The sequence below is a fragment of the Ornithodoros turicata genome, chromosome 2 (assembly GCF_037126465.1).
Source record: "Ornithodoros turicata isolate Travis chromosome 2, ASM3712646v1, whole genome shotgun sequence".
NCBI lineage: Eukaryota > Metazoa > Arthropoda > Arachnida > Ixodida > Argasidae > Ornithodoros > Ornithodoros turicata.
The window spans coordinates 120431884-120443983 of record NC_088202.1 but is presented as its reverse complement, the minus strand read 5'-3'; the positions used below and the strand labels follow the sequence as shown (position 1 = coordinate 120443983).

Genomic DNA, 12100 nt, shown 5'->3' with positions numbered 1-12100 from the left:
TGTGGTCGTTCTGAGGTGTGAGACCTCGAAAAACTTCGAGAAGTAGTCTACGACTACAATGTAGTTCTGTCGATTTTCGTTGATTTTTCTGTCGATTGGAATATATCCATGCCAATCACCTGCCACGGCCGTTCTGAGGCGTTTGAAGCAAGGGTTCTGTTGTGGGCTTTCTATGCATCTGGCAGATGGGACACCTCTTGATGAAGTCATGAAGGTGCTGACTGATGCCCGGTCACCATGCAGCTTCCCTAGCTCTTGCCCGGCACCTCGTAATGCCTTGATGGCCGGTGTGCAGATGTGTCATCACCTCGTGTCGAAGCGCTGCCAGAATGACAAGCAGAGTTCCACTCAGCAGGAGGCCGTCGATCAGTGCCAGTTCATCGGCCACGGTGACGTATTTTCGGCACTCTTCGGTGAGGACGGTTACTGACGGCCACTGCGTGCTGCAGTACTCCATCACGAGGCTGAGTGTTGCGTCTTGCGGTAGCGATTCCGTTATGCGTGTCAGCATGTCGGACGAAGCAGGCAGTAGATCCAGAGCGAGAGCCTCGTATTCTTTGAGTTCCCTTGCGAGAGTAAAGCCCTCGGCCCAGTTGCTCGTCAGGGGGTTTCTGGAGAGTACGTCGGCTGTGAAAAGCTGCTTCCCCGGTACGTGCGTGATGGTGAAGTCGTACTCCAACGTACGGAGCCGCAAGCGCTGGAGGCGAGGGGTCAGCTCGTCCAACCTCTTCGCCGAGAAGATCTGCACCAGCGGCTTGTGGTCCGTCTCGACGTGAAACTGCAGCCCCAAGACGTACATGCGAAATTTGTCGCATGCCCAGACGATTGCAAGTGCTTCTTTTTCCACTTGGGCGTAGCGCTGTTCTGCCTCGCTCAATGCCCGTGATGCGTACGCGACTGGACGCCGATGTCCGTCTGTCTCTTCCTGCAGCAGTACTGCGCCGAGACCATAGGACGACGCGTCGGCAGATAGCGTGATTGGCCGTTCCGGCGAGTAAAAGGCGAGAACCGGCGTTCTTGTGAGGTCATCCTTAATGCTCTCAAACGCTTGTTGTTGTCGAGGGCTCCACAGCCACGCAGCGTCCTGCGACAGGAGGTCGCGTAATGGCTTGGTCTTCTCCGCTAGCCCAGGTAGGAACCATGCGGTGGTTCACCATGCCGAAAAATGATCGTAGCTCCGCTACATTTCTCGGCGGTGGCAGACGACGAACTGCCTCTGTTTTCGCAGGGTCCGCGGATACACCCTCAGCATCCAGGATGTGGCCAAGGAACTCTATCCTGGTTTTCCGAAACTGACACTTTTGTGGGTTGAGTGTCACACCCGCTTTGAGTAGCGTCTTCAGCACGGCTTCCAGGCGCTGGTCGTGTTCGGCTTGGTCTTTGCCGTAGATCAGAATGTCGTCCATATGACAGGACGTGCCTTCCAAGCCTTCCAAGATGCGTAGCATCTCCCTCTGGAAAAATTCGGGCGCTGTGGAGATTCCGAACGGCAGTCGCAGAAACCTGTATCGCCCGAACGGCGTGATGAACGTGGTCATCTCGGAGCTGGGGGGGAGAGGCACCTGCCAATACCCTGCGTTTGCGTCGAGCTTGCTGAAGAGCTTGGCACCGCTGATATGGCATAAATTCTCCTCCACCGTTGGCACACTGTAAACCTTTTCACACCTTTAAAGGTGTGCGCTATGAACATTCAACCTGGTTGCGTAACATTGCATCTCCAGGATGATATTTTACAAAATTTGGAAAGTATTACTAAAGATCAAGTGTCAGTGCAAATCTTGCTTTCATTATGTCTTGGATATCGTAGGTACGAGCTAATGCATATATGCATCGCTATCGATAATCGAGCACGCGCAAGTGTCTACAATACTGTCGAACAATGTTGAGATGTTGCAAGACTGAATTTTTGGAGGACAGACAACACTCGAGTAAAGAAAATTTGTGCGAAACTGTGCTCCATTATGATGTTACCAAAATTACACCTAAAAAGGCGTGCGCCACGCACGTTGTTACACCTTTAAAGGTGTCAAAAGATTTAGAGTGCATGATAAGCCTCTCGCGCATGACTTGTTTGTTCAGTTCTGCGTAGTCTACGCAGATGCGCAGTTTCCCATCCTTCTCTGCTACGACCATCGGCGCACACCAAGCTGTAGGGCGGTCGACTTGGTGGGTAACTCCGAGACCCTCCATCCGCTTTAATTCTGCCTGCACGCTGGGCAACAGGGGGATGGGCACCCGCCGGGGATAATTCACTGCGTGTGGCTTTGCACCTGCGACTAGCTTGATGTCGTATGCCGTATTCATATGGCCTAACGGTCCGAACAACTTCTTGTACTTGGATGCAATGGGGTCGCTCGTAGAGCTTTCTTCCACTGCCAAAATTTGCGGGAGCACGTTGAGTGACTGGATGGCCGGACGTCCGAGAAGCGCATGCTGTAGGTGTCGGACGACAAAAACGTCCTGACGGGTTGTCCGTCCACTCCATATTATGTCTACTTTGAGCTGTCCCAATGTGTCGATCTTCGACCTTCCCGGCCCGTATAGAACCTTAGTCGGCCGTGTCACGCACGACAGATCCTTGGGCGGCAGAGCTGATGCCGGTATAGCTGTCACATCCGCCCCTGTATCCACTTTAAACCGGATGTCGGTTTCCTGGACCCGCGCTGTGATAAACCAGGGATCAGTGGTGGGTGACTTGTTGCTGATCGTGCCTAAGAAGACTTCCTCCAAGACGGTCTTGGGAGTTGGTCCCCGAGAGGGGCCAGGACGCTTTGCGCGGGACTGTTTCCATGGCTCGTTGGCCTTGCGCGACTGGCAGACCGTTGCGAAATGTCCAAGCTTCTGGCAAAGGATGCACTGCTTCCCTTGTGCCGGACACTGTGCTCTTTCGTGTGGCTGCGCTGACCCACACCATCGGCAGGCGCTCCGTTGCTGAACGCTTTGACCAGCTGAGTGACGAGGGGTGGGTCGGCGAGTCCGTCGAGATTTGTTGGTTCACTGGCAGGGATGTTGAGTTACCGCGTCCAGCGCAGGCGTGGTTGTCGAGGAAGGCAGACCATTTCCCCGAACAACAGGCTATTGGCCCTTCACAGTTTCCGACTGGCGAGCCGTGTTGACTGCTTTCTCCAAAGTCAGATTAGCGTCCAACTGAAGCTTCTCGCTCAAATTCTTGTCCCGGAGTCAGACTACTAACCGGTCTCGGATAAGTTCGTCCTTCAGGGATCCGAAGTCGCAGCTCTCTGCCAGACGATGCAAATCGTCTGGCAGAATTCCGTCACGAATTCCTCGACGGCCTCATGTTCTAGCTGGCTGCGCTGGTTGAAGCGCGCGCGTTCGAAAATGACGTTGCGCCTCGGAATGAAGTGCTTCTCGAAACGCGACTTCAGCTTGTTGTAGTCCTTTGCTTCCTCATCGTCGAGTCTTAGAGAGACCAGGACGTCCTCCGCTTCGCTTCCCATGGCGTACAGAAACGTATTGATCTGCGTGTCGGCATCCTGGTTCTGGAGGCCCGATATGACGCGGTACCGCTCCCACCTCACAATCCACAGTTTCCAACTCTTGGGGTGGCAGAAGTCGAACCGCTCGGGGAGTTCGATCGCGAAGGGGTTGAAGGAGGAGGACGTGTGCGGTACCGTCGACGTGGCAGAAGTTCCCGGAGTCGGCTCGTCGTTCGACATGGGTATGCAGAAGCGCTGCGCCAGCCACTCACGGCAGTATTGTAGGCTGAGACGTGGGATCAGTAGCCACTGACCGCTGCCACTCTGTCGTGGTCCGGCGTGTGAGGACAGAAGTGAAGGAGACGACCAGCCCATAGAACAGCAGAACATTTAATGACGTTACCAGCATTCACCAGCTCGCGCTATTCCCCGACAACCTCGTTGTCGTCGTCTATTGTACATATACGACACAATACACACTGAGCGGCACACCTATCACCAACAGTTCATGTCATAAGTACCTCGGTCTTCACATTACGTCATCCCTCCAATGGCATGCTCACATTAACCATGCTATCAATGGTTCGAACCGATGTCTAGGGTACCTCAGACGCAATCTCCGTCATGCACCTCCCCAAGTGAAGCGTTTGGCGTGTACAACGCTCATCCGTCCAAAACTGGAATTCTCCTCATGTGTCTGGCATCCTCACCAATCCTTCCTGTCTCGATCCATCCTGTCTCGGTCCATCGAATCCGTCCAAAATCATGCCGTGCGATTCATCGCCAATGACTACTACTCTTCCACTAGCGTCACCGGTCTGAAATGCACTTTTGACCTCGACCTTTTAGAGCACCGCCGAACTATTCAAACTCTAGATCTATTTCATAGCCTTTTCCATTCTACTGTGCCCCTGACCTCCTACATTCGCCAAGCTCATTATACGAGCAGGCGTGTCAACCGTTCCTACAAGTGCGAGCCATTTTTCTGTCATACAAACGCATTCTTTGACTCCTTCTACCCGCGCGCCATCAAACTTTGGAATTCATTGCCCGAGGGAACCATCCATGATCGTTCATCCTTCAAATCTGCAGCAGCGCATCACCTTCCCTCGCAGCGAAAATAATCATCTTATTTTGTACTTTAAATTTTGCACTTGTCTGGACTGTTTGGCCTCCCAGTCACATTGTTTATTCATTATTGTTACTGTTATTATCGTGATTGTTGTTATAATTTTCTTTGTATTCCCTTCACCCATGTAATGCCTTCTGGCCTTTGGGTCTCTAACAATAAAAAATAAATAAAATATTTTATTATAGCTTGTGGAAACCTAAGTTCCCACAACCTCGGGGCGTCAGCCCGTCCGTTCCGTGCGCGAACGCCAGTTCAGCCAGGCGAAGATCCCAATCACGGTGGTGCTGACTAGTAAAAGCAACCAACATCATTTTCAGGTTCCGATTAACACGTTCGGTAATGTTAGCCTGAGGGTGATACGGGGAAGTCTTCTTATGGCTGAATGCCTAAGACAGCGCGAGAATCTGAGAACACCTTACTTGTAAAGTAGGTTGCGTTGTCGGTGATCAGCTGTGCGGGAAACCCGAACCGGCAAGAGGTGTCGAGTAACTTTTCCAACACTCTCTGGGAAGTCAGTGTCCTGAGAGGAAACAGCTCAACCCATTTCGTGAAATGATCAGTAACCACGAACAAATAGTGGTTACCTCTAGGACTACGGGGAAATGGTCCCATCACATCACAAGCAACTATCTGCCAGGGTCTATTGCTCTGAACAGGCTGTAAGCGCCCAGGGGGTAAACCACCACGAGGTTTTGCTCTCTGGCATACGGGACAAGTACGAACATACTTTGTTACATCCTGCCTCATTCCTGGCCATGTCGCAACACGACACAAATTTTCATAAGTTTTCCTGCCGCTGCTATGACCTGCCAAGGCCGAGTCATGAAAGTAACGTATGAAAGACTTACGCAACTTCCGTGGCACCACGACTCTGAACGGGGATGAGCCGTCGTCTTCATCCGCCTGGGGTATGTATCTGAACAGGATGCCATCCTCGCCCAGCAGATAGGAGTCGTGCCGTCCGTCAGTCGTTCCGGTGTCCGCCGAGTCTTGCTCAGCTATCCACTGCGACACCCGCTGACAAAGGCCGTCCGCTCTCTGAGCGTCTAGGAGCTGCTCTCTGCTCACGACCGTGCCCCAAGACGAAGATACGTCTCGTGCCACCTGTGCTGCTGCCAGAAGTTGAGAAGGCGCCTCGGTGCCTTCCTCTTCCCCCTCCGGTAGAGGCGCGCGGGACAGCGCGTCTGCTACGACGTTCATCGAGCCCCGCCTGTACTCCACTTTGAAGGAGTAGCCTTGTAGCGTCAGGGCCCACCTGGCAAGTCGTCCAGACGGGTTATGCAGCCGCTGCAGCCAAGAAAGTGCCTGGTGGTCAGTCTGGACAGTGAAGGTACTGCTGGTACTGAACTTCCTGAAAGCGAAGATGATCGCCAAGCACTCCTTTTCCGTCACGGAGTAGTTCCGTTCTGCCGGATTCAGCGTGCGACTTGCAAAAGCCACTGGACAAAGCGTAGCGTCATGCTCCTGCAAGATAACTGCGCCAACACCATAATCGCTTGCATCTGTTTGCATAACAAATTTTTTTTAAGGTCGGGCAGATAAAGCCTAGCCGTATCAGCGATTGCTTCTGATAGAGCTCGAAATGATCGTTCCTGCTCTTCTCCCCAATTCCAGCGCGTGTCCTTGCGCAACAACTGGTTAAGCGGCTGCGCTAGCTCGGCACAATTAGGAATGAATTGTCTGTAAAAACCAACCATACCTAGGAAGCGCTGCAAGGCTTTGACGTTACCGGGAACCGGAAACTCCGTAATAAGATGTAATAAACCTTGCTGTCTTCTGGTAAGCTGGGCTTTGTTGAGTGTCTCCCTCGTACACTGGACATCTGCTCCACAACTGGCGCGCAACGTTTCGGGTTCGGGCTCATCTATTCCGTGGCGGGGAACACGCGGCACTGTTTGTTCCCCGCTGGGAATTGAAGCTGTTCCTCGGCAATAAAACTGGTATGTTGCATTGAATTTCTGGTTGTGCTGCTGGTTCCTTCGCGCACGGAACGGACGGGCTGACGCCCCGAGGTTGTGGGAACTTAGGTTTCCACAAGCTGTGCCTAGCAGTGCGTATTATAGCCTAGTTTGCGCCTTCGCAGATCAAGTGCGTTCGCTCTGCGTGTATGGCCGGTGGGCCATACAGCGCCTGTTACGTTCTATTACGAAGAGAGGTGGCATTCTCATTTCCAGCTGAGCTGCGTGCGGTGCCGAAAGCAAAGCCGTCAGCTGCGTGATTTATATCTGTGGCGCAATCCTTTATTGTGTGGACCTGAACGAAGGCGGCTTTATTTTACCGTGTGATGCATCAGTTCTGTCAAATACGCATTAGATGCATTGCCTTCATACCCAGAACGATGAAAAACATTGCATTTCAGATTTTCCTGAATATTTGGGAGATTTTTGGTGCATAGTTGCACGCATCTTTTTTTTATTTTGCATAATAAGAAAGCTACGCCACCTAGAATCATGCGGTCAACGGCATTTCCTCTTAATGGGGTTTTGCCACCTCCTGATGTGAATGCCATGTAAAGTAAGCTTAATTATGTCAATATTTGCGAACTGAACTCGGAAATTTGCCAAGTGAAGGTCACTTTTTTCACCCCATCAATATGAAGAGCGCTTCAAATTTACTCAAATCCATGATATTAATTGACAATGATATTCAGGAGCTATCCCATCGGAGAAAATAGTCTAGCATCGTGGTTTTCGGAGCACCTGAGCATAACGCGCGAACGACTTTTTGAGCGCAATCGCTGTCAGTGCGACGAAAGGAGGTTGCTACTGTAGAGGTTGCAAACCCACCCTACAAAGTGATACTAGAAAACGTGACAGTTGCCCAAAGTGGGAGAAAGAAGGCATGATCCTAGCGGAAGCCGGACGCGATAAGCAATCTCCTTCTACGATGCCGGTGTGGACTTGGTTTCGAACCTTGTTTCGTCGGACTGACAACGATTGGGCTGAAACTTCGTCGCGCGCTATCCTCTTGGAGCTCCGTAGAGCATGATGTTCGGCTATTTTTTCCGATGGGATAGCTCCTCAATATACCTGCCAATTATCATTAAGTTGCGTAAAATCGGCACGCTCTTCGCATTGGTAGGGTAAAAAAGTGACCTTTACTTGGGAAATTTCCGAGCTCAGTTCGCAAAACTTCACATAAGCAAACTTACGTTACATGATATTCACATGAGGTGGCAAAAAGCTACTAAGAACAAATGCCGTTGACCGCATGATTCAAGGTGGTGTAGTTTGTTTTAATTATAATTCTATGACACGTTTTCTGGGACACCCTGTATATAGTTTGTTTCGGATTAGATATTTGTGATCATGTAGAGCACAATAATTATCCTGCCAGATGACGTTTTCTTCATTAAATTAATCATTCATTATTTATTATTCATTATTTGCAGTGGAACACTACATGGAATCTGGACAGGAGGTAGTAGAGACATCAATGTTCTTACTCCTATCATTAGTCAGCACAGTTATGCTCGCATGGAGGGCCCTCCAGCCCTGAGCCAGAAAGCATGCAAGCACAAGCATGTCACTCATATATGTGGAGATCCCAGCCAAAAGTTACCTCTACAATTGCACGGGCATGGAACCTGCAACGCTTGCATCTGGTGTTTACAACTCTGCACTGCATGGTAGTGTTACCGCATACTATTCCGATATTGCAGTCATTGTGTTATGAAGGCAAATGGATAGAAGAACGCGCACACACTCTGCGTACTTGAGGCTAAAAAACAATGCCTCAAATAAGACCTACTGATTTGAGTAGTCGTGCAAGACGAAATCGTGTGCTCGTACTAGAGCACTGCACGGGCTCAGTCTTACCGGAAAGGCAGAGCCCAGGCCGAGCCCAGGCTGGGCCCGGTATGGCCTTCATTGTGCGGGCATGGGCCGGGCTGTGTTTAGGCATTATGGGCTCCTTACATTGCCAGGCCTAGATATGACACAAGCCTGTGTTACCCCATTGTTAGTTAGGCACGGTAAACTTTTACAGCCCGCTACATTAGGCATGGCTGGGTAGCCTAGAAATTTATCTTTCCGGTCCTGGACAGGGAATCCTAATAATTATTCGGGCTTGGACCAGGCCGAAAGGGTAAATCAAAGCAGGGACGAGCTAGGGCCTGGCCCAAGGATGCGGCCCGTGCAGTGCTCTAGCTCGTATCCCCAGCCATAACCCGTGGTTGATACAGAGGAATAAGTGTGACTTTGAAAGAATCAGAATCAAATATGGCCTTGGAGACTGTCACGGAAACCCGGTATGCCTCTTGATTTGTGCGCAATCACACTGTGGCTGCGAGATGATCGAACCGAGTGGGCCGTCACCTCCAATCTATACGATGGGGAGGGCTAAGCTAATCTCCACCGGCAATCACTGCGCGGCTCCAACAGTGGGCCAACAACACCGTTTCCGACAATTCAGAAGAAGTGGGCGGACTGATCTATGTCAACCGACATACGCACTGGGGCAACACACACAGAAAAAGTAGAAGTCCAGGTGCTGGTAATAATATTTACTTAGCAATCATAATCTGTTCTAGCTCGCTGCTACACAACTCAACAAATCAATGCTAGCGGTTACAGGGTAGCATTAACACTGATCAAAAGGTGCGCAAAGCATGGTAACAACTTAGGGGTATTGGGGTTCCGGATAGTGTAGATAGAGTTCCAAATTCAATTATAATCAAAGTCTTATCTGTTTCGTTGCTGGCAACGTTGTTTTCGGGTGCTGCAGCTGTCGTTGTCTTCCTGATGATGCTCTTCAAGAGTGCCCAGTTGGAGATCGCACATCACTTCACTTCACTTCATAAACTCAGACCAACTTTTAAAGAAAGGAAACTATTTCAACTTAGGAGGCTGGCGAGTGGCCAACTGACTGGAAGCTACATGATGATCTGACTGCCCACGAGGAGGTTTCGCGTTAGTTTTTATTAAGCTCCTAGTGTAGTTTTCTTTTTACATTTATTTTCCCCGTAGGGTTCTAAGGCAGCCCTTTAGGCCTCAAGGACCCTTCGGATTCTAAAAGTTTCTCGATACGTTTGCAATTAAAGGCTCAGACCTGCGGTGGTGGTAATGGTGTGCATCAACCACTGCACCTGTCATCATACAGCACCTGTTTTTACTTCCGTATTTTTAGTCTCTCTAATGGCACTTCACTTATGTGGATTATGCACGGTCATACTCTTTCTGGAAGACATACTCCTCAACAGTTGGTTTCACGTAGAGTCACTCAGCGTACACTCAGAGCTATTACAGTCTTAGCAGCTGCGATGTCCGTCTAATCTGATATGGGCGGGAGTCGTCTCTCCCGTCACCTTGAGGAGCTCAAGTCGAAGGATTAGTAACAAGAGATAAACTGATGTTCTGAGGCTGGAACGACATAGAAGGGTTAGGGTTAGGGTTAGGGTTCTTCATCGAAGGATTAGTATTAGCGGGGTGGAAATCCGAAGTCAAAGAAGGCTAACAAAAGGTATTTTTTGCACTCCTCGACACAATAGTAAGTTGTCGTTGAAGGACGGGGAAGCCTGCGGCTAGATATAGCAAAATGTCGGATTCCGTCACAGAGACCCTCACAGAGCTCCGAGTTGGTGATTGTGGACAACCAAATTCAGATTTGTGCACGCTATTGTTAGTATGTGTCGTGCGTGTCTGACAGAGAACGGTAAATGGTAGAAGTCACATGCACTAAAGGGACTATGAAGATATCTTTGAGGGCTTCACAAACAATGAATGTCATTGCACACATTATTCTGTTTTCCATGTAAAACAAGAGCTATCAGATGCCAAAGCAAACTTGAGATTTCATGAAAGTAATGCCAAGCAAGAGTGACTGCTCCCTTGTAGTCAGTTGGGTGGGAGATCACATCATGACATGTGCTAATTTGGCTTTTTGTGGCTCTGAGCTTGTTGAGCGATCTTCTTACACGTGATGTCCTTGCGCATACGTTGTTGTCCCAGATGGTAGCTCAGTGCAGTTCAAATCAGTAAATTGCATGCGTGCAAGATGCAATAAAGTTGAACATATAATTTTTAGAAAATCTCTTCATAGTCCTTTTAATGCATGACAATATTATTATGCAATGCCAGATACCTTTCAGTTCACCTCCATTTATGGGAAGGGCACCAGAACGTGTGGAGAAAGAATGTTTGCTTTGCATGTACATTTTTCATGTTTATGTGGAACCTCTAGTTCTGGAAGGGCTTCCAGAGATTTAGCAGGAACCCGATTAGTAAAATAACATTCGCTCTTGAAAATATTCACAGTTTCAGATGGGAAGCTTCTGCTTCTACCTATATGGGTATTCCACTTTTTGCAGTTTAAATATTTTTTTAAACCTCGTATATGTTAGACACGATGTTAAAGATTCGCACATAAATTGACCATTGTCAAGGAAAGCATACAGTTTCATTTTAGCACATTTTACAACATGTATATACTCTAGAAGTTTTTCATAATTTGTGTTGCTATGTTTCAGCACAAATGTACACCTCAACCTTCCGCGTTTTTGTGTTTCTGTCGATTCTACAGTTATTCGCATCAAAACTTCACTTGCACACATTTCATCTGCACGTCCTTATTGTTCATTGTGCACACCAATATGGTGTCAGCACAATTTTCTCACTGAGTAGTTTCAGTGAATGAAGCCTACTGGAGAGTGCAGGCCCTTAGCCATCAGATCAGTCCTGTATATAAAACAAAAAAGTTGCCATGATAACAAAGTTCTTCCTGCACAAACTTCATGGAAATGTTACTGTAATTACATGATTGCTCAATATGCCTACGAGTAGCTACAAAAGCAATGACTCACAGGCACAACTAGCAAACTGTTTGAGGGGACGATTTGTATTTCTCGCTGGTATACATATACAGTGTGTTAACATATTAAGAAGCACTTTCTGTACTACAGAGCTTGTCATTAATAATATGTTTACATAGTTCTATGAAGCTAATTCAATTGTTATTATTGTTTCCCATGAGACTAATCTACATGTCCATTACTTATTTCCTTACAGCTTTCACATTTGTAGGTGATACTGCAAGCATGCTTCCGAGACGCAAGGAATGCATGAAAGCATGGCGTGAAACATTAAAGCGATTGCAACGGTTTTCTATAAAGAGTGAAAATAATGGAAAATTGTATTTTCATGCTAGAGATATCTGTCCATAACAGACTGTTTGGAGAGCTTGGGAACAGGGTCGCAAAACAACTGTAGTTATCCAAATATGTACCAGAATCATGTGGATATACAAGAATAGCCAGTGCACTGGAAGTATGGAGGGCTGTACTGTTCCTCAATAGAAATTTAAAGTGTGCATGTTTCAAATATGTAACTTCATTTTCAAACGCTTTCAAAAAGTTTTGCAGACAACCCTGATATAACAGACCCTGATACCTTCTCCTTTGAGGTGCTACTGCCAGAAGTGGCATCCACCGCGATTATGTTCTTCGCGAAATTCGGTCTTATTTCTTTAATCCTCCCCGGGAACTCGGAAGTGAGGAAGTCTGATATCTTCAGGTGATTCAGCCTGGCGAGGTTCG

The 12100-nt window shown here is 48.6% G+C and overlaps 2 protein-coding genes across 4 annotated transcripts in view; both read left to right on the top strand.

Moving 5' to 3' along the window:
• Nucleotides 1-11760, top strand: part of LOC135386004 (angiotensin-converting enzyme-like) — a 40419-nt gene extending 28659 nt beyond the window's left edge. The window contains exons 14-15 of one of the 3 annotated variants that reach the window (XR_010420553.1): nt 7961-8197; nt 11574-11760. Coding sequence is in view for 2 of the 3 variants with exons in the window: in XM_064615695.1 (XP_064471765.1) it covers nt 7961-8067 (107 nt within the window). In the remaining variant the exon portion in view is untranslated. Of the gene's footprint in view, nt 1-7960; nt 8227-11573 lie in introns of those variants that run through there. The other 2 variants (XM_064615696.1, XM_064615695.1) reach the window with 2 other exon arrangements.
• The window catches only part of LOC135386003 (angiotensin-converting enzyme-like), a 274926-nt gene that overhangs the window by 50502 nt on the left and 212324 nt on the right, over nt 1-12100 (top strand). The gene's annotated exons all lie outside the window — the stretch shown is intronic.